The following is a 22,124-nucleotide window of genomic DNA, read 5'->3' as shown; positions in this document are numbered from 1 at the left end:
AGAGAAAACCAAGGGCAGGTCTTGGAGGGCCTTGGGTGGGGAGGGGTAGTGGGCGAGGAGGGTGGTGGCCTGATCTTCAGGCTGCAGCCCTCAGGAGGCCAGGGCAGCTCCAGGCTATGGGAATGTCTTCCCACAGGGGCGTTGACCCTCAGCAGCACCCTCTGGGCTGGAAGCCAGAGCCCTTTCCGGCCTGGGAGGGCTGGAAAGAGGGCTTGGAGCCTAAAGAGTGGCCTTGGGGTCATGGGCTGCCACTGTCCCTGTGTGGCTCAGCGGGCTGTTCTGCTCCCCAAATTTGGGGGTGCAGGCCTCACCCTTTGGAGTGCCTGGGGTCCAGGGGGCCACAGGGGTGGCCCTCATACGTAGCCCCACCTGGCCTCAGTTCCAGCCTCCCATGAACTGGCTGTGCGGCCACGTCAGCACCAGCTGGCTTGGAAAGACAGCTACCCAGTGTGTATGGGCCCACTGAAGATGCGCCTTCAGCTCTGACTGTGGACCATGCTGGGCCGTGCGTATGGATCACCCACTGGTAGATGAGGACATCAAGGCTTGGGGGCAGTTACTGGCCAGGTCCCCCAGCTTGACACAGACCACTGCTTCTGAGCCCCAAACGCCCAGGCTAGATGAAGCTAGCGCACTGGGCCAGTCTCCACCAAGACCCGTAACCCCCTCCTTTTCTCTCCAGCCACAGAGGTCCAGGCCGCCCCAAGCCGCCAGCACATATGTGCCGGGGCCCCACAGCCAGCAGCCCGTCCGGCTCCCTGGAGCTCTGCCCGTGCCCTGCCCTGCATCTCAGTCAATCACAGGAACTGCAACAATCACAGCAAACTCCCTCCTCCCCCACCAGCACCCCAGGAGCCAGGCGCTATTGCCCCATCTGAAGGTTCGGTACTGGGGCACAGCTCGTGTCGGGAGGACCCCACGAGGCCTCCTGACCTCACTGTACATCCCAACTTCAGAGTTCTCAGGGCCTGGCCAAGAGCAGACTGGGCTCTACACCTCCTGGGGCTGAGCAGGGGCAATGGCCAGTCACCTGCTGGGCTGCAGGCAGAGCCTCAGCCCTGCTCAAGCCTCCCCCAGGGCTGACCCACTGACTGATGCAGGCAACGAAGGCAGAGAGACTCCATGGAAGCAAAACCCTCAGTGTCACCAGGCTGACTGCTGAGCCGCCCAGAACAGACCCTGCCCAGCTGTCTGGGCCCTGAGGGCTCACACAAGTGGAAAGTGCTGTTCTGAGGGTTGGGCTGTGTTCTGCCCATTTGTCACATGATGCCCTGCATACCCAAGGGGGTTGGAATCCCACTTTCTTTCCCTCCCCAGAGGCCCCAGGTCGTGCAATAAGCCACTGCATGCTGGCTTGTGGTCCACCTAGGCCCCTTGATTTTTTCCCCACTTGGCCATTTTCACCCTTCCTGAGTCCCTGGGCTGTTACCTGCAGGACAAGCTGTTGCCAGGCCATCGACAAGGGCTGCCCACTGCCCACGCCACTGCTGCCCATGCCAGGCTGCTGGGCACGCTCCAGCTGCAGGGCAACATGGCGCCGTTCCTGCTCCAATGCCCGTGTCAGCCGCTCGAAGCGGGCCTCCTGCTCCTTCACTGAGGCCAGGATGCTGGCAGCCGAGTGCACGTTGCAGTCCTCCATGACCAGGATGCTGGCTGACTGCAGGCAAAGCAGAGCAAGTCAGGGTGGGGCCAGGGCGGGGGAATGGAGAGGCCGTCGTGGGCCCCCTGCCCACCCCACTCACAGATCACATGACTCACTCCCAGACCACAGCATCCAGCTCTCTGGAGAGAAGCCACATTGATTAAATTCTAAATTAAAAGCCATTAATCCAAGGCTGGCCGGAAGCAGCCGGCTCCCTCCCTGTGGTGTGTGGGGCTCTGACCCGGGCTCCCTGCTTCCTGCCAGGCCCAGCAGAACCTCGGACCATGGGTGTCCCAGAGCCTGCTGGGGAGGGAAGGGAAGGGGAGGGAAGGGAAGGAAAGAAAGAGCTGGTGTGACCAGCTCTCAGACCTCCCAGGCCCTCTGCTGTCCAAAGCACATGCCAGTTCACCCCACCCTCATGGCACCAGCACAGGCCCATCTCACTGAGGTGGGCGCTGGGGCCCAGAGAGGGTGGGGGACCTGTCTGTAGCCACACAGCTCGCACGGCAGAGCTGGCACACTAGTTGGCAGGGAGTGAGAAGTTGCTCCGCAGCCACTGGGTGCCTGGCCACCTAGGCAGGTGCGGGGATGACGCGGGCCTGCAGACCAGTGGTCCCACCTCCACTCCCAGCCACGCTGGGAGCAAGGGCGGTGTCTACCCCATGCATACAGCCTGGCTGAGATTCCGTGTCCAGAAGTGGCCCATGTGCCTGACGCCTGACCCCGAAGGAGGCTGAGGGCAGGGGCCTGGGCGCCTGAGGCCCAGCGTCTGGAGAGAGTCAGGCCTGCCCGGGCCCCAGCCCAGCGCTGCCCCTGTGGGCCCCCGGGGAGCGGGTGGGGGCAGTGGGAGCTTGGCAGCTGCAAAGACGAGCCAGAGCCAGCGCTTTTCCTTACCAGTTGCTCCCTGGCTGACCAGCATGTTTGCTTTTTGTGGGCAAAGAGCAGCAGAAGTATGTGTGCTCAGACCCAGGCTCTTGGCACGGCAGCGGGTGGGGCGCAGGCCACGCGGGGGCTCCATGTGCAGCACAAAGCCTGACCCAGGCCAGCCCGCCAAGGCCATACCAACATGGGGCCTGGGCATGGCTGGCAGTACCCCTGAAGGGTCAGCTCTGCTGCTCATGGGCCCCCGGGGAACCGGCTGCAAGGACAGAGCCCTGGAAAGGAAGGGTCAGCGCAGGGCTTGGCCATACCAGTGCCAGCTGGGCCAGGGGTGTGGGTGCACTTCAAGGTGAAAGGACAGCACAGAGACTCCCTCAGCACCCGCAACAGCTGGGGAAATCAAGGCCCATCGAGGGAAGAGACCAGCGTGGGTCCAGGGCTGGGCTCCACTTCCCCAGCACCCGTCACACAAATGAAACAGCAACGAACTGAATTCCTGCTGGGAGAGGTGGTGGTCAGCATGGCGGTGGTGGGATGGCTGCAGACCTACGTGCTAACATGGACGGCAAAATATGCATGAATTTTTAAGATGGACCATGAGACTTCAAAGATGCTTTACCCAGCTGATCCTGGGTAGAGGTCGGCTCCAGACTTGCTTCCTCTGCTGTCCCGGGAGGCCTGGGGGCCGCCAGGGAAGTGCCATGTGCGGGACCTCAATGACCCTCACTCTCCTCTCTGGCCAATGCCTTCCCAGCCTCTGTTCCCCTGCGAGGGCCCCACACTGCCTGCTGGGCAGGCCCCTCCCGCCCCTGCCCAGACCAAGCCACCAGCTTCCTGAGTCCTCGGTGGAGGCCGCTCCTCACCACGCTTGCCCGTCACCCATGGGGTGGATTTAGGAAGAGGACAGGGACACATGTGCCATGCAGACACAGGCAGCCTGTCCTGGGGCACGTGTCCAGGCCTAGGCACCCCAGGAGTGGCCCCAGGTGGGTGGATGTTGGGTGGATGGAGGGATAGAAGGGCAGGAGACCGGGTGGAAAGGGATACGGATGAACAGTGAGGGGACGTATGGAGGCTGCCAGGAGGGGGCTGCATGGGAGGGTGGGTGGGTACGGAGGCAGCAGGGTGGGGGGAGAATGGGAGGCGGGCAGGAGGAATGAGTGGACGGGTAGTTGGGTGGATGAATGGGTGAGCAAGGGTGAGGCTGAGAAACACTCCTGGGAAGGGGCCCCCAAACCCGCTGGGGCACCACTGTGACCAGTGCCCGCTCCCCCATGAGGGTGCAGGCACACGGAGGAACTGAGGAGATGCCCACCCTCCCCCGAAACCATGCCCACACTTAGCGTCTTCCTGCTAAATCAGCCGCTCCTCCTCAGAAGGAGTCCAGCCAAACCCTGCTCCAGAAATTATGGGGACAGAGTCCAATCTGGGTTGAGGAATTAGAGGAATTTCCTACGGGTCAGGCTGGCAGGAGGCCTGGGCTCCAGTGCTGACCCCTCGCCGGCCATTTGTTGGTACACTGCCCACTGCCCCAACCTTCACAAGGGGAGGGAGGGGACTGGCTACGGGTGGAGCCTCCTTTCACACTCCTGGCCCCACCCACTTGATGGGGAGGAAAGTAGGCAGCAGGGGTGCTGAAGGCCACCCACCTGGGAATGCACGGTGTCCCCCCCATGCTCCCAGCACTGTTCAGGCCTTGCAAGTGCCCATCTTTACCCTACCGCCCCTGCTGTGGTTGGATGGTGCCCACAGCCACGGGGACAGCTTCTGGCCAAGCCCACGAGGACGGGCACTGTGCCACGGCCAGGACCACAGGGTCACCCGTAGTTGGTGTAATGCGGGAGTCGCAGGGTGGGGGGGGGGCTTGGATGGGAAGAGTCCGTTCTTGACCTTAAAGCAGTGGAAGGAACTGCCAAGGAAAAAGGACCAGCTTGCCTTTGTGAGAATGAAACATTTCTAAACATCCAGAAAGAGTGCCACGTGCTGTGGTTGTGGCTTGCTTTTCAAGTGTAGCGAGCGTTTCAGACAGACAACAAGTGGGACTGTACATGTAGACACGGCTCCACTGCTGCGGAAGATGCGTGGGCACGTGGGGACACGTCACACTACTCTCCACTGTTGTGTTTGCAATTTTCCATGATGTGGGAAGTAGGAGAAAACGACAAAGAAAACGAAAATACTGTCAATGTACTGGGATCGTCTTCACAACATCCAGTAGAAAAGTGATATCCTTCATCTATACGGTGATTATATAAGTCAGTAGGAAAAACCGAACCCCAACTTGAGGTGGGAAAAGGTCATCAAAAAGGCATGTGGCCCAGAGATGAGGTGCGAAGGATGAGTGTGGAAATGGTCACGCGCGCGCGCGCGCACACACACACATATACACACGCACTGGAAAGAGGGCGTGTTGGCTGCAGCGGTGCTCTGGGTGGAGGGCTCCTGGCCCACAGGTTGCAGCAGGTCCGAAGTTCTGCACGTACCCATGTTCTAAGAGCTACTGCCTTCGCGAGAGGCAAGTAAGAAATGGGAAAGCAGGTGCCCCTCCCCCACCCCAGCAGGCCAGGCAAGTGAGCGCGAGGCCAGGGAACTCTCCCCAGGGGCTTGGGCGTTGCCGCCCGCCACCTGAGGGAAGCAGCTAGGTTTTCAGGGAGCTGGGAGAACTGTAACAGAATTCAGCCTGGAAACTGGGTTTCCCTAGCAGAGGAGGTGACCCTATCGCCACCTGGACCCGACACCATGGAGGTGGGAGGTGGACAGAGATGGCCCCTCAGTGACCTCCTCCTGCCCCCAAACCGTCCCTGTGGACACCCAGCAGCACCCACTGACCACACAGAGTACAACTACTCTGTGCAGGGGGAACGGTCTGGGCGGTTCTTCCCAAGGGGCTCTTGCCCTGCACTGATGGGGCGCCCTGGGCTAAGGGAGAGCCAGGTCCCTGGCAGCACTGGTCAGCCCCAGGGCAGGAGCCGCTGGACTGGTGGTCCAGGAGGACCAGGGGCTATGGGGAGGCTGATGCAGGAGGCTCGGAGCCAGGTCAAGGCAGGGACACTTCTGGGAGCCCACGGAGCCCGAGGTCTTGGGAGCTAAGGGCCTGGGGCCGGGCCCAGGGCCAGGGCTGGGAAACGGCCAGGTAACTACAGGCTGGACATGGCAGAGGAGGCCTCGCCCTGGCAGGAGGGTGGGCCAGGTGTAGGTGAGCATCCAGCTGCTGCCCCTCCTCAGTGGGGGGGTTGAGCCACAGGGAGCCCCCACCAGAGGCCCCCAAAGGGTCTCAGGCTGAGATTCCTGCCAGGGCAGGTCACAGACACTTGCTCCAAGTCTCCGGGTTCCCTGTCTCTCTGGGTGGACCTGTGGGATGGCAATGGACAGCAGTCCCCCAGCCCTAGGCTGCCCCTCCTGCACCTGACCCAGATTCCAGCTGCAGCTGCAGCCAGAGGGCAATGCCTGACAGGCTCCAAGTGTGGGGTCTGGGCAGCGAGGACCCACCTCCTCCACAGTCTCTACAGCAGCAGCCAGGCCAGGGGCACCCCAAGGGCAGGGCAGGGAGGGCTGGGGCTGGTGGTCCCTCTGCCTACACCAGCAGCCTACCCACTCCAGCCTGGCCACAATAGGGGAGCCCGGGCATAAGGCTGGGGAACCCCAAGGTGCCCCACTGTGTGGGGTGGGCTGGCCTGTTGCCTCCATACCTCCCCCTAGGGTCCCTTTGGGAGGTGGCTCCCCCAACCCCCCATTCCATCTCAGGGAGAGCAGAGCAGCGAGGGGGCAGTTCTGAGGGCCCAGGCTCAGAGCCCCACCCCACCGTGCTCTGGGGTGGGCACAGGAGCCAAGGCGTTCCTGAGGTGGAGCCTGAGGCTCACAGCCAGGCTGGGACCAAACCCGACGGATCCAACTGGCACCGGGGCCTGGGAGCCCAGCTCCTACCCAGGGGCCAAGGGGTCCATGAGACCCGAGGACCACCCCCCCACCGAAGGCACAGGTGGGGCAGCTGTCCGGTCAGGCTGAGGGCCGGTGGCCTGTGTGCACCAGTGCCGTCTGCCTGGAACACCCTTTCTCCCTCAAGACGCTGGACCCCTTCTTCCCAGGCCCCCTCTGTCACCATGGTAACACCCAAGCTTCTCTGAGGGACAGAGCCTCTTTGTGGTGGCACAAAGCCCCTTTGAGGGGCAGTGGGGGTTCAGCCCCTGGGAGCCTGTGGCCAGTAAGTCTCTGGGGGGCAAGACGTGGCTCGTCAGCCCAGCCCCCACCAAGGTTGCAGAGCCAAGAAAGATGAAGCAGGAGAGCCTGGTGGTTAGGGGCTGAGACACCCACCCCAGCACCACCTGCCCAGCTGCCCACGGAAGGGTCTCTGGGATGAGCCCCGGGGCCCCAGGAGAGGCTCTCTGTGGGGGTCTGAGGACTTCCCACGGCCTTTCCGCCATTTGACAAGAAACATGCTCTCCCTGGATAAGTGGAAGAGGCACTGGCAGTGGGGAAACTCCCTGCCAGACGGGAAACCAGACTCAGGACTGGGTGGGAAGCAGGCACAGGGAGCCCTCAGGAGGCAAGCGGGTCAGATGGCGCGGCCTGGCATCAGGCCTGCTGAGGGGCTGCCCATGTATCCGGGCCTGCCTTGCCCTGCTGCAGGGCCCCCCATCTTCGCCTGCCTGCCCTGGGGGAAAACAGCCAGCCAGCTGGGTGGCCTGGGGTAGCCTTGCTGCAGCCAGGACCTCAGGATAGGTTTGGGCAAGAAGGAACCTCGCTGTGGCTGGGCTCACTCCAGGGGTTGGGAGATGGGACCCTGAGGGCAATGTGGGTCCAGGGCACAGTGACAGGGACCGAACGCAGAGCTCCCTGCCCCCACCGCAGAGTGTTGCCCTATCTGTGCCCCGGCCCCGCAGTCAGGGAGGCTCACCGCAGCCATGGAGCCCCTCCCCGTCCCAGTCTGCGGGCCCATGCCACCCTGGCCACTGCTGACCAGGCACGTTGCAGTGCCCTCACATGCTGGGCGCCCTGCCGGGCAGCCCTCCCCAAGTGACCTCAATGTGACCCACTGCGGCTTTGCTAACTAAGCCCCCAGGCTGGGGGTCACAGCCCCCGGGTGGCAGCACGAGGCACAGCAGGCCCCAGGAGAGATCTGCCTCTTTGTGGGCAGATCCACGCAGGGCCCGGGGGTGGGGGGCTGCCAAGGGGCCAACCCTGACATGGCAGTGCCCCTCGTGGTCAGCAGATGAGATACCCCTGCACCCCACGGAGGCCCCGTCTCACGCCCCCACACCCCGCCCGCCTGCCTCCCCGCCAGCATTCCTGCAAGCTGCTGACACTTCTGGGCACTGGGACGGGCCTGCACAGACTATCGTCAGCAATACCAGGTCCACCTCCCCACAGAGCCCAGCCTGGGCCTTCGCCATCCAGGAAGATGGGGCCTGGGGCTCAGCTTCCAGAAGGAGGTTCCCTGGGAAGTGTGAGAGTGAGAAACTGGTCCCTTGTTCCCTCATCGGGAGCAACACCGGGGTCCAGCAGGGAGACTCCAGGCCCTGCAGGCACAGTACCCACAGCCCAGGGGGTGACAGGTGTCAGGAAGACCCTCCAGCTACCAAGGGTAGAGGCAGGGCAGCTGTGGCCACCTGGCCCTGGATGGATCAAAGGGGAGTGCAGGGAAGAGACCAGAGCATGCCCTGTGGAGGGAGGTTCCATCGTTGCTCCTGAGCCACAGCATCAAAGAGCCAGGTCCCCTCTGGTCTGCCCTTGCCCAGGGTCCTGTGTGGCCTCCAGCACTGGCTCCTCCCAGGGCCCCTGGGAACTCCCATTCTCTCCCAGAAGCTGAGCTGGATGCCAGTCTCTCTGCTCCAGAACCCCTCACCTGCCTGGGAGCCAACTCAGTGCTCCTGAAGCCCGGGAGTGCCCATGGCACACAGGTCCAGACACCACCAGCCTCCATCAGACAGCAAAGTCCTGCCTTTTATATGCAAATGATGACCCAGTGGAACTGGGCAGGGGGCTTCACCCCACCCCTACCCAGTGCAGACTCTGGGCCCCACAGTGTCCCTGCCTGGCTCCCCACCCCCCCACACCACATACCATGACAGCCTGCTGGGAATCGGACTTGTCTGTGTGCCCTGCCCCCGCCAGGACGCAGAACACTGCAACTGGTATGCTGACAATTTGGGGACCTCCTTAAATCCACCCGCAGGCTCACGCATGCAGCCACCCACAAAGTCATGCACACACACCCCCAGAGGCACCCAGGCTGCCCTGTGGGGCCTCACCTGCCCCAGAAAATGGATGGTAGGTGACCTGACACTCCTGACAGGTCCTTGTGCTGGGGGAGGTAGGACTCAGGCTCCTGGGGGTCAGCGTTCTGGGCAGACTGCATTCCTGTCCTGAACACCTGGCAAGGCTGCCCCCGCCAAGACCTGTGAGGCCGGGCCTGCCCTGGCTCCACAGCCTGAAGGTGCCCAGCCTCAGTCCACACCAAAGTGTCTCTGTGACAGGAGTGGGGACCACGGCCGGGCCAGGACCCTGGACAGAAACGCCGAGGCTGCACAGACCTGCCCCAGCCCCCAGGGCCCAGGGCAGACCCTGCTGCCCCCCGGGGACCCAGGAGAGCTGCTGTTTACCAGCACAAACATCAGGGAACAGCAGATGTGCCCTCAAAAGGTTAAAGATGGCCTTGAACTGATGAGCTGGGAACAAACTATAAGGAGAAGGACCGATCATGGGTGATGAGGATCCTGTGGGGATTTGAAGAAAAACATGGCGGAAGCTAAACAGCAGCCGGGACGCTGTCCCCGGGCTGCAGGATGCAAACCCAAGGCAGACCTGCCAAACGGGCAGAAAAGGACACAAAGGTGTCAAGAGGGAAGACAGGAGTGGTGGAAAATGGATCCTGGGAACAAATTCCCCTGGCACAGGAGGTCCCCGAGGGACCCCACAAATGGCCAGGAGCCACCCCCAACAGAGGCCTCCAGCAGGGCTGTCAGGGTCGGGTTGGGGTCTGAGCTTTCTGCCCAGAAAGAAGCTGAGCAGACAGCAGTCATGTCAATCCTAGCCTTTACGACTCGCTCTCCCTGGGCTCTGTGCCCCAGCCTACAGGCTGCTGTCCCTCCACAGGGCAGGAAGGAGGCCGCCTGGCCTGGCCCGCACCGGACACACCCAAGGCGGCACTGAGGAGGGTCCACGCTGCCACCAAGCTGCCCACATCCCAGAGGGGCTGGACGTTATCCATGCACAGATGTCAGCTGCAGGACCCTGCTGCCCAGCTATCGTCTCTTGTTTGCAGAAGCTCTTCTACAGCGAGGACCAGCTGACAGCTTTGTTAACAGGGTGCTTCCCTTTCTTCCTTAACCTGGGATCTTGAAAGAGTAAACCCAGCTCTGTACTTCCTTAAGGAAACATCGTGCAAAGTTCCCGGGCTGTCAGAGACGATTTGCCACCCCAGGCCTCAGTGTTCCCATCTGCACACTCGGTGTCCCGCAGGCACCGCGGCCCAGGGCTCATGGGTGCAGGTGTCACAGGGCGCCAGCCTCTCCCTGCAGGGCACAGAGCAAAGGCCCCGAGGACTGGCTGGCAGCCCGCTCGAAGCCTCGTTATCTTGCAAAATGCAGAGAGCAGCAAGTACATTCAGACGAATGAATGGCCTAATTAGGATTTCACGGAGAGTGAAAATATTTTGAAAAGAAAAAGTTTAACTAAAGGCATATTTGAAATACCAAACTCATCAATTGCAAACGACAACCTGGCAAGATGTGCCAGGGGGGCGGGGTGTCTCCTTCTCCCCACCTGACAATGGGCAGCCTTCCCTGTGGGCGAAAGAAACTGGGCCTCAGCCTAGCCAAATCAGAGCTGCAGGGGGGTGTCCCCACAGAACAAGACCTAACTCAGGGTGGAACTGACAACTCTGGGTGCCCCGGTGGAAGGTCACGCAGGGACGGAGACGGACGCCCAGGGCCTGGGGAAGAAAGGCCCCTCAGCGGCCTGACAGTCCAGTCCAGGCAGCAGAACAAAGCACAGCAAGCCAGGGAACAGCCAGAAGCTGACTGTGGCTGGTGTGGCAGGGAGAGGCCCCAGGGGTGATCTGAGGGGCAGGGGTTGCTCCAAGAGCCACTAGGCCAGTGGCCACCTCAGGCTTGCACAGACCACCCAGCACGGCTGGCGTGGCACTGTCCCTCCTGGTGGCCTGGGCCCCGCAGCGCAGTCACACCACCAGCCGGGAGGCACCCTGAGCAAGGAATGGCACAGCCAGAAGCTGGCATGGCTCTCGCACAATAACACAGCGGCCAGCGCAAAGTGCCACCTGTGCGAGCCCCAGAGGGCGAGCAGAGCCAGGTCTGAACCCAAGTTCCGCCTCGTAGAATGTTATTCCTGAGAAGCATGTGCTCCAGAGTGGGAAGGGGCTGGGGGCGTCCCTGGGGCCGTGGTCTTCACTCCTGACTCTCATGTTGAGCCCCCCCACCCGGGGAATGACCCACGAGTCCAATCACAGAGACCCCTGGATGCCTGGCTGAGAGCCACCCACAGGCGAGGGCCAGCACCTCGCTCTCTGGCAACGCAGGCAAGATGCTTGCGAGGCAGGTGGACCGGCCGACCCAACCCGAACTGAGACACAAACAGGCATGCGTGTGCCTGGCCCAGTGGTGCTGCCACTGGAGGCCCTGGGGGTGCCAAGCCCGTGACCCTAGAGGAAGAGGCCCATTCACCCCCCACAGCATGACAAAGCCACTAGGGCATGGGACAGCCCATGCCCTCCCAGCCACAGGGAGTCACACATTCACAGGCCAGATGCTGCAAAGGGGCCCAGATCACTGTGGGGGCTTCTGAGGGGCCTTCCCACAGCAGGGACCTGTTCTCAGTAACCAAGGAGGCTCAGGGGGGCTGGAGACCTGGGGAAGCCAGAGCGGGATGCACACGCGCACAGGCCAGCACACCAGGGGTCCCGGGGAGGAGGCCCCGACTGTGTGGACCAACTTGCATCTGCAGGGCAAGCGCGAGGCCGCCCGTGACTTTTCAGAACAGAGACTGGTCAAGGGGAGGCCCCGACCCGATCTTCTAACAGGGCCACAGGCACCTCGAACCTGAGGATGCGGTATGTCACATTTATAGTTCCTGGTGATAGAAAACATCAGTCAAGAAACTGTTCAGATACAACCATATCAACACAGTTCAGCCCTTGCCTCACATTTATGTCACAGTAAATTCCAGACGGATGAAATCTCAAGTGTAGACGCTGACCTGGAAACACCGACAGGAGAAGACAGATGTGTGTTTATCTGGCCACGTGCTAGACAACGCATGGAACAACAGAAGGATGGAAGGAGGAAGAATTCCACAGATTCCACCAAAACGTGAAAACTCTGAACAATTTTTGAACACGAAAGCCATCATAAGCAAAAATTAAAAGGCTGAAGAAAGACGGATGAAGGCAGGACCCACTCTGTGCGCAACTGCGACCCCAAGAGGCCCAGCCTCCCTCAGCCCGGGTGAGGCTGGTGGAACCAGTGCCCGCGAGGCTGTGCCTAAGTGCCTGCGGCAGACACGAAGAGTCCGTTACCACACTCGAGAAGCGCAGGAGATGGGGTAACAGGAAGAGACAGAGAGAGAGGGACAGAGAGAAACAGGGAGAAAACGAGGAGCACGAGGGAGGAGGGAGAAACAGGGACAGGAAAAGAGCAGCAAGGGCAGGCACAGCAGGCGAGGTGGTGGGCAGCCTCCCACAGACCTCATTACCTGCCATTTGGTGTCTGGTTGGCCTGCCAATCTGAGGCACGGTGGTCCATCAGAAGCTTAGGGGGGTGGGGGCAAGCACCTACCGCCCTAAGCCCCAGATGCCATGCCACCTGTGCCACCAGCAACACCACGTCCCAAGGCCTGGTGCTCTGGCCCAGCAAGCCCTGGACACAGGCTGAGCCTCTTCATCCCAATCCACAAGCCCCCATGTGGCCCAGCAGTCTGGCCACTGAGATGCTTGGCCAGATCTTGGTCCTCCCACCTGCCTGGCTGGCAGGTTGCCACACCCGAGGTCCTGTGGAACACAAGAGGAAGGAGCAGGTCCCCTGCCCTCTCCTGTCTTACAGCCCTCAGCACAGGACACTCAGGCGTCTGGAGGCTCCTGAGTCTGTAGCCACTGCCTTCTCACCACCACCCAAGTAAGGTGCTGGCTGGGCCAGGCCATCCGCGCTGGACACCCAGGGACACTGAGAATCCACAGGCTGGGTGGCCTGAGCCTCCCACGGAGACGGGGCTGGGCGGGGCAGGGGCAGAGGGCCGGGCTGGGGCCTGGGCTCCCGCACTGGGGCAGCACAAGTGGCCACCACACTCTGCAAATCAGGCAACACAGCAAACTGACAGAGTGGTACCAGCAGGGCTCACTTCCCACCACACAGGGTCCTGGGGGCCACAGGGACCACTCAGCCTCCGTCCCTCCTATACTTCCTGGGCACCATGCCTCGTGCCCCTGGAGCTGTGATGAGCAGAGAAGCCCACGCAGCTGGGCCAGCACCAGCGCCCTCGCCATGATCACAGCAGTCACGGCCCCTCCCCACTCCAACGGTGGCCCAGGGTGGCTGTGTGTGCCAGAGGCCATCTGGCCCTTTCAGACAAAGCCTCCTCCCGGCCTCAGTGCCCTCCTCTAGGAGCCGCAGCATGTGGGCCCATCGCCTGTCCTGCCTGGCAGCTCAAACCTCCCTGGTACAGCAGGGACTACCCTGAGCCGGGAGCGAATCTGACGGCCTGTGCGACACCAGACACTGCCGTGCCAGGCATCCAAGTCAAGGAGGGTGTGGACCAGTCCAGCTAATGTCCTGGTGGGCTGTCCCCAGTGCACGCTTGTCCATCAAGCCAGACGTCCCTCAAGCCGGTATTTGTGGTCCATACCCAGGCCATCGGTGAATTCAAGTAGGGGTGGCAGGAGGCCCCACGTCCAGCCTTGTCCAGCCCAGGGCCCTGTGCCCACCCGGGTTGAGGCTGGCCGGAAGCACACACCACTCAGGCCACAGTCCATCCCTCCATGGACCACACCCACCGGCCCACCACCCGTGTGAGGAGGGGACGTCCCTGGAGGAGGTCAGCATGTTCAGACACCCATCCGGCTGGCTCCACATCCTGCAGGGAACCAGAGGGCACCTGGTGAAGCCAACCGGCGGGGTTAAGTCCCTTCTGCATGGGGCCAGAGCCCCAGCTGGACACTGTCATCCCTGACCCAAGGGCGTCTGGTGGTGCTCCAACACAGACTCGCTCCCACATGACCGTGCGTGTTCTCACCCCCACCCCACTGGGACTGTCACGTCTACAGTTTGCATCGGCTGCCATGGTCCCTCCTGGGCGTTTCTTATGCTGTTAACTATCTTTCAAAACCCTGACCATTTTGAGCCGATGATAATGTCTCCCTTCTCCAGAGGTTGGGTGTGCTCTGCTGTGATAAACTCCCACACCAGGATCCCACTGGCCTGTTCAGGGGGTCATGGCCCCCAGGGGTCTGCCCCCCTCACTTGCCCTGGGGCACAGGCTGCCTGCCTCTCCTGAAGCTCCCCGAGGCCAGCCCCCATCCATGTCCCTCCTAGGCCAGCAGCCAGCCTCCCAGTCCTGGACCAAGGACCATGCAGCTTCCTGTCTCGGCCAGTGGTCTGGGGACACGTTCCCTCTCCTTGTGTCTAGGTCTGGGGATGTTGCCAAAGTGTTTGTGTTGTAAAAATGAAAAACAGGGCACCACAGACAGGCTGGAGGCCACCTCCGGCAGATCACAGTGGCAGAAGCTCTCTCCCCTTGGCTCTGCAGTGTTTACCAGGTTGTTCCAAGCTTCTGTCCAACCTTCCTTTGTGGACATGGCTCATTTGCGGGCCTGCAGGTGGGTCTCTCTGCCTCACAGTAGCCCCTTCATCACGGGGAGGGGCTTCAAGTCAGGGTGGGATCATGGGGGGAGATCAAGATGCCAGGGCCAGAGGCAAGGAAGAACGGGGAGCTCAAGCCAGGCGTGTGTGTGCATGCGTGTACATGTGTGTGAGTGAGCACCTGGGAGGGGAGGCGTGGTTGGGAGTCTACCCACCCGCTGCACCCTCCCCACCCACAGCAGGACCTGCTGCTCCCACCCTGAGGTCTGAGGCTCAGGGATCAGCTTTTGCTTAGAATGTGATGCTTCTGGGGCACGTCTGCTTTTGGCTTAAACGTTCACATAGACCTTGTTCCATGGAGAACCACGTGCTTTTCTTATCAGTCCTGATAACCGCCAGCCTCTCCCCAGTGCTGGCTGTGCCCCATCATCTCGGTGACTCTCACTAGGGGCCTGGGGTCAGCCCAGGACACCATTTTACAGATGGGGAAACCAGGTCCAGGCAAGGCAGTGCTGGGCCAGGATTTGAACTCAGGTCTTCCTGCCCCTAGGACACACTCCCCCCAATCCAGCCACAGGAAGAACGTGGTTCCCGCCTCGTGGGACTCCAGCAGGCCAATAACTCCACAAATGCAGAGGAGGGCCGGGAGTCAATGCCAGTGTGGGGGGCGGGAGGGCATCTGCAGGGCTGCAGGTGGGGAGGGGGCCCGAGGGAGCTTCCTGCAGGAGGGTGGGAGCAGGGGGGCAGGGAGGGTCTGGGGATGCAGGGTGGTGGTGGGACCTGAGGTGGAGTCTGTGTCCCCAGGGTGCCTCATCTCAGCAGCACTGTACAGATGGGGGGTGGGGGGAACAGAACCTCATAAGAGCCCTGGGGCCATGGAGAGACAGACGGACAGGTCTGAGATACGAAGGTAGAAGCATTGATGGGATTTGTGCCGAGAGGGTGGGGGTACCTGTCTCAGGGAGCCCTTTCTAGCATCCCTCAGAGGTGGTCCTGGCCAAGGACCCTGCACCAAGAGCCTCGGGGCCAAGGGACCCACCCCCAGCCTTGAAAAGGCCTGCTGTGTCCCCGACTGGGGCAGGAGGCCTCTGCAAGGGCTGGCCAAGAGTCAGAACAGCACAGACCACAGATGTCTGACAGCATGAGGCAGCCCCCATGTGCACACACCAAGTCTGGCGGAGGGACAGGGCCCAGGCTGGGGGGATGCTGGGCAGGCAGCTCAGGGCCGCAGTGGGTGGTGAGGAGCCCGGGTGAGGGTCAGGCCGGCCTGACTGAGAGCTCGCTCTGCACTCGAGCCTTGAGTCCTGCTCCACCACAGCAAATCCTGACGTGCCCTTCCAGGCCGCTGGTCACTCTGTGCACATCTTGAAAAAGCACCACTTTGGCTGCACCCTTGTTTTACAGAGGACACTGAGGCAGAGAGAGGCACAGCCCTGCGCTGAGTGGCAGACGCAGAGACCTTGCCCGGACCACTGGGCAGTGGCAAGATGGCCTATGGGGGCCAGGGAGGCGCCTAGGGCACATGCCCGAAGGAGGACCCTACCTCCACGGTCCCTGCTGGAGCCTGTGCTCAACAACCCCGTCACCCAGCCCTCGGCCTCCCTCTGCTGTACTGAGGCGGTGAGGGCACAGGGTACTTGCCCCTCTCCAGCTCCCCACCCTGAACAGGGGGCCTGGAGAAAGCAGAACTCCAGCCTCCCAGCGGATGCCTTGGCGGGTGCCTTGGGAAGGGTCCCACCTCTGGGGGAAGCTGGGTGGAGCCAGTCTTGCTGGCCATGGCAGTCCTGGGTGCCCTCTGGTGGCTGCACTCAGCTTGTTGCTGCTTTGCTAGAGGCCGCTGGCCCCTCAGGGTCCACTGGGGCAGTGGTAAGCGCTGTGCCTCACACACACAGCCCGGCTGGGGGCCCTGTAGGTGATGTAGATGTCCTCCAGCTCTGGGCTCTTCTTTCCGACCTGTGAAATAGGCTGAGCTGTGCAGCTCTCCCATTCGGGAAGCCCCAGGAAGGAATTCCTGACCCTGAGTCTCTCTTGGTTACTCTCTGATTCTGGGGCTCCTGCAGAGTGGCTGAGGCCTCATCCTAGTCTTGATGGAAGCTGGCAGCAAGGGAACAGATGTGTTCCCCAACCCGAGCCACTGCTGGGGAAGGTCCCAGAACCCCTCGCTGCCTCCCTGGCATCCCACAGCACCCCAGCTCTGCCCCCTCCCTCCCTCTGCTGACGCCAGCCCAGGGCACATGCTAGGGGCTGGCCGAGGCTCTGTTGGGCCTGGTGTCCCCACCCCCCTCTACGCTACAGTTCTTGGCTACTCTTGGAAGTGCAGGATCCCACTGCTCGTGGTCCCAGGCCTGTCTCCTGGGATGAAGGGGAGTGAACCCACCTGAATCCTTGTGCAGCACAAAGAGGGATGGAGGTGCAGCCCCCATGGAAACTGGGAGATGCAAAGGGAGCCCTGAGAGGCCACCCTGGGGGAGGCACACAGCCCAGATTGGGGGGCATCTCTAACCTGGCAGGACTGAGGGCTGGCCCAGCTCACACAGGAGGCACCTGGTCAACAGGCACTTCTGCCCATGAGGAGAATGGGGTGACGGCTGGCCGGGTTGTGCTTATGTGACCTCCTCCCCAGGCCAGGACCAGAGTCCTGAGCACAGCAAGTGCTCTGTGCCCAGCCCTGTGCTAGGTGCCTGTGGACCTCAGAGTTGGGGGTATGGGGCGGCAGGGAACAGACAGAGTACTGTGGATGGGACAAGGCAAGGCTGGGGGGAAGCACGAGTGCCCAATTCACAGCCCCACACGCTGTGGCCAGACCCCAGGTCCAGCTCGGGAACTGCTGTGGGTCCAGCACTGTCCCAGATCCAGATACACTGAGCCCAGGACAGGTGGGACCTGCTTGGGGTGGGCAGACCTCTGGCAGCCTGGACCTGGGAGTGGAGGTTCCCAGTGCAGCCCTGTGTGTGTCCTCACGGGGGAGGTTGCCCCACAGGTGCTAAGCCGGTCACCATCCAACCCCCTGGGTTCATAAACCCTGACTCGCCGTGTGCCCTGCTCGGTGACTCGGGAAAGGGGTGTGAGTGAGGGGTTATAAAATGAATCGATTCTAAAGAATGAAACCCTTGGGGCAGTTCTTTTCTTTTCCTTGTTCCTAAACACGCCTGGGTCTAAAGGGAAAGGCCGCTGGAGTCCCCAAGTTCCGTTTCCACTGGGACACGTTATACAGACGTTAGAAACGGTGACATACTGTAATAACCCAATGTTTAATTATTTAAGATTAAAATAGGAAGGTTGGGGATCTCCGGCTGCCCGCCCAGGGTAACACCACGGCAAACCTGGGCCGAGTCCCACTACGAGTGGAGGGGACACGCCTCAGCCAGGGGACAGGGCGCAGGGGTGGCGAGGAGGGGGACCCAGGTTGGGGCTCCGGGCAGGAACCCCAGGCAGCGTTCCCTCCCTCGTCCTCTGGGCGGCGGGAGCAGCGCGGCGCCGGGACATCCCTCGGCCCGGCCGTGCCGGTGCTTCCCGGCGGCGCGCCGCCCCAGGAAAGTTCCCCTGCCCCGGGCCCCTCCGGCCGATGGAAAGTTTCCGTGGCTGAGCGGCGCCAGCTCCAGGCGCCCGGTCGAGCAGGGGGAGGACACGGCTCATGTTGGGCCGCGGTCTGAGGGGCGCGCGGACCGAAGCGCACGGCCGGTCAGGCAGGACCCGAGGCTGCGCACAAAGGGACCCGCCCCCGTCGGTCCGGGGTCTTGCGCACCGCGGCGCGGGCTCGGTGCGGGTGAAGCAGAGCCGGTCTGGACCCCCGACCTTGACCCCTGCCCGGACCTCGATTCGGGCCCCTGCCCATCCCGCAGCCCCGATCCCGGCCCCGACCCCGGTCCCCGGCCCGAGCCTACCTGGAGCGCGGCGTGGGCGGCGCCGCAGCGCGGCCCCCGCCCCAGACGGGCGTCCCCGGGTCCCTCGGCGCGCGGCGTCCCCGGTCGGGCGCAAGTGACTGTCCCGGGGCCTCCGCTCGCACCGGTGCAGGACTCACTCCCAGAGGCCAGTGCAGCCCGTGGCAGCCCTCCGCCCCTCTCGCGGCCCGTGCGCAAAGAGGGCCTGCCGGCGCGGCGACCCTCGCCCCGCCCCGCCGCCGCCAGTGTTTCCATTGGTCGGGAGGCCCGGCAGCCGGCACCGATTGGACGGGCGCGGGGAGACACCGGCTTGCCACTGGGCGCTCCGGCTGTCCGTCTCTGCCGACCACGGCCCCTCGTGGAGTAGCGGAGGCCCGGGCACCTGCCGGGACCTCTGCGGCTGAGGCCCGGGCGCGGGCCGCCCTTTCCGGCGGGTCGCCCCCTCCCGGTCGCCTTGGAGGACGTCCCCGGACCGTCCGCCCCGAGCGGGGAAGGGAGCAGGCCCGACGCCCCATCGCCGGACTCGGGCCGGGTCGCCTCTATCACCACCCCCAGTTCCCAGGTATCCTGCTCCAGCGCCTGCTGTTGGCCCGGCGCTGGGCGCCACGCCCTCCCTTCAGCGTCAGTTGTGTGTATTCCCCACTATCCGCGAGGGAGCGTTCTGCTGCCCTCCCATTTTACAGACGGGAAACTGAGGCTCAGAGAGGTTCTCACTAGCTTTAGGTCACCGGGGCTCCAACCCAGTCCATCTGACTCCGGGGCCTGGGCGCTCTCCCACTCTCATTGCCCCAGGGTTCCCACTGTGGAGGCCGGAGTGGGTGGGGCTGGCAGTTTTTCAAGGGTAGAAAGGGACCCCTCGGTGAACAGCGGTTTTCCTCCTCGGTCAGGGATAACTCGACAGACACCGTGGGCTCAGCCCATCCTGCAGGGCCCCAGGGACTGGCCTCCCTCACGCGGCTCACCGAAAGGCCACAGGTCTGGGCCTGGGGAGGAGAAGTTTGTGTGTGCATTTTCCCCGCTTTCTGGTGTCCATTTCCTCCACCCTACCTGGGGTCATGCAGGATCCCTGTGGGGCTCAGCCACCCGAGTTGGGTTTAGCACAGGTTACATTTCCCTGCCAGGTGGAGAGCAGCCGCCTGGTCCCTGCAGTGACACAGGGCACACACATGACCACAAATGGGACCACAGCCCTAGGCCAGCTCCAGGTAACTTTGGGGTGCAGGGGGCACCAGTGTGGATGCTGCCCAGTGGGGCTTGTTTCAGGGGGTCCCTGACCAGTGACCTTGGCTCGTGCGTGGTTCTAAGCCGTTCTTGCTCTGGTTGCACCTGGAGATGACCAGATCCTCAGCTCACCGTATTCCCCAAGGCTGCACAGAGCCACATGGCCCACCACAGTGCTAATTGGGGGGACCGGGGGGGAGAGACATTCATGTCTTATCCACCCACATCAGGGGTCCACTGTGTTCACCCAGAAGTTCCTTGGTCAGAACGAAGAAATGGAAATGATTTGGGGCTAGAATTCACCACTGGTACCACATTGGGTTCCCCTGTACCCTGACATACATGACAAATCAACCCCCAGCAGCCACGCAGAGCCAGGCAGCCACAGCCAACTGACTGGAATTGGCACTGGAGGTGTCACCAGCACTAGAAGTGACAGCCATTTGGCACCCTGGCACAGGGATATTGCTTGAAGCTCTGGGTGGGCAGAATGAAGGGTCCCTCTCCAGAACATGGCAGACCCTTTCCTGTATTTAGGAGTGGATTTAATTAGCCCAAAGTTCTCTGTGGATCTCTCCAAGGGCATTGGGCCCTGGTCCTCCTGCGGCCCCTCCTCTCATAATGACCTTGTGGCCCAGCACCACCCCTTTCCCACACACTTGCTGATGGTGGCAAGAGGGGCTGGACAGATCTCTGCTGAGAGGGCAAAGGGGAGAATTGTGTACCAAGATCGGCCCAAGTGAGGACTCCCTCCATCCCCCCTCATCCCTACCCCCACCTCTCCTGACAGGCTTCCAGAGACCTGTCTGCTGTCAAGCTGGCTCACCAGCTGCACGGAGGGTCAGGGCAGGCAGTGCCAGTTCCACGAGGACCCACCATGACCCAGGCTGCAGATGGGGGTCAGAAACAGAGTGCAGAAGAGATGGTCTCTACCCCTAGACCACTGCCACAGGGCCCAGTAGCCTGGTCTCCTCCATTTTGCCCTCTCTACCTGGCTTCTGGCCAACTGTGTAGGGACATACCTGGGGCATGTGAGAAAAGCTGCAGGGAGAAAAAGGTTTCAGCCAGATATTAGGAGGAACTTCCCAACAGTTGCAGATGCATGAGATCAAAAGGGTGACCACACAAGGTAATGAGCTCCCCATCTAAGGATGTATCTATGTATGTATTTATGTATTTTTTTTTAGATTTTTTTTAACGTGGACCATTTTTAAAGTCTTTATTGAATTTGTTAGCTCCCTGACCAAGGATCGAACCTGCACCCCCTGCATTGGAAGGTGAAGTCTTAACCACTGGACCACCAGGGAAGCCCCTGGATGTATGTATTTAGAGGTGGGGTAGCAGTGAACCCCTTGTAGTCCTGAGACCACCCCCACCCAGATGCATCTCATTGGGCGATGGCAAGGTGGGATTTAAAGCTCCACGGAACCCAAGCATGGCTGCATCCCCCTTTGCAGGTAATGGGAAGGCACTGCTCAGGAGGGCTTGACCAGTCTGTGTCCCACCCCTCTAAGGCATTGGCCCAGTGATTTGGGGCAGACCACTGCAGTTGCTGCCCCATCCCCCAGGGCATGGTCACTCGCCTCCAAGCCCCCCAGGTCCTGCTTATTCAACACTACTATCTCTTGGCTGGACTGCATGATCCAGCTGCCAGGAGGGGGTCACTGGCACCCACCCAGCATGACTCTCTTGCCAGATGGCAGGAGGGAGGACTGAGTGTCTCACTGGGTCTGCTGCCTGCTGGCCAGGAGTCCTTGGACGTCGGGAGTCCTTGGCTTCCGTACCTGTAAAGGGCTTTTGTTGAGTTCCGGGAGGAACATAGATGAGATGGCAAGAGAGTGGGGTGGAATGGGCCTTTGGGGGTGTCATGCAGGTTTGGGTTTTACTCTTGTCTCTGTTTACTACCAGCCAGGCCCTTGCCCTCTCTGAGCCCCAGTTTTCACAGGGCATCAGTGCTCCAAGGAAGGATCAGGGCACCTAAAACCTCAACGCAGGGCTGTGGAGCTAATCCAGCCACTGCTACTTGCCATCTTCTTTTGACTTCAAGCAAGTGACATACATACTGCTCTGAGCCTCGATGTTTGCATCTGTAAAATGGGATAAATGAGAGCTGTGTCCTGCAACTCTGGGTTTAGAGCACTTAGCACATTGTTATTAACCTTAATATAACTATTTGCTGAGGGCCCACTTTGGAGCAAGCCCTGGGCCTCTGACTCCCCACTTTCTCTGCACTCAGACCCCAGACACAGCCCAGAGGCAAATGTGCGCAGGGAGCCCAGTGAACGACTCTGTCCTCTTGCAAGGGCCCGGGTCAGTGCCCCTTCCCAGCCTCTTGCTCACTTGTAACCCGGTGCAGATCGAGCCGGCAGCCCTTCATCCTGGGGCCGGCCCTGCAGAACAGCCTCGAGGTGGGTTAAAGGCTGCAGTGGCCGGTCCAGGGTCTGTCCTGAGTTTGGCAGGGATGTCAGGGGTTAGGGGTGCAATGAGGAAGATGGCCAGTTCAGAGGCATGGAGGGGGCAAGCAGGGCCCCACCAGTGAGCATCCCCGCAGAGCCTCCAGCAGGGCCCAGTGCAGCGCGGGACGCTGGGCGGGCAGGTGACATGTCCTCGAGGGCAGGGCCCAGGGCCGGCGTCTGAACCAGACGAGCTGCGAAGGCTGCAGGGGTCACGAGGCGCAGCCGGGCGCTTGGCGCAGCC

The 22,124-nt window shown here is 61.9% G+C and overlaps 1 protein-coding gene across 5 annotated transcripts in view; it reads right to left on the bottom strand.

Moving 5' to 3' along the window:
* The window catches only part of ARVCF (ARVCF delta catenin family member), a 36,302-nt gene extending 17,573 nt beyond the window's left edge, over positions 1-18,729 (bottom strand). For 3 of the 5 annotated variants that reach the window (XR_013831360.1, XM_079943001.1, XM_079943003.1), the window contains exons 1-3: positions 18,210-18,729; positions 1,759-1,782; positions 1,430-1,657 (exon numbers count right to left, since the gene is read on the bottom strand). Coding sequence is in view for 4 of the 5 variants with exons in the window: in XM_079943001.1 (XP_079799127.1) it covers positions 1,430-1,657; positions 1,759-1,782; positions 18,210-18,461 (504 nt within the window). In the remaining variant the exon portion in view is untranslated. The remainder of the gene's footprint in view (positions 1-1,429; positions 1,658-1,758; positions 1,783-18,209) is intronic. The other 2 variants (XM_079943002.1, XM_079943000.1) reach the window with 1 other exon arrangement.
* Positions 18,730-22,124: the final 3,395 nt, after the last annotated feature.

Source organism: Stenella coeruleoalba, assembly GCF_951394435.1.
Source record: "Stenella coeruleoalba genome assembly, chromosome: 14".
In the NCBI taxonomy this organism is placed as follows: domain Eukaryota; kingdom Metazoa; phylum Chordata; class Mammalia; order Artiodactyla; family Delphinidae; genus Stenella; species Stenella coeruleoalba.
Note: the sequence above shows the minus strand (reverse complement) of the source record. Positions and strands in the feature narration are given on the sequence as shown.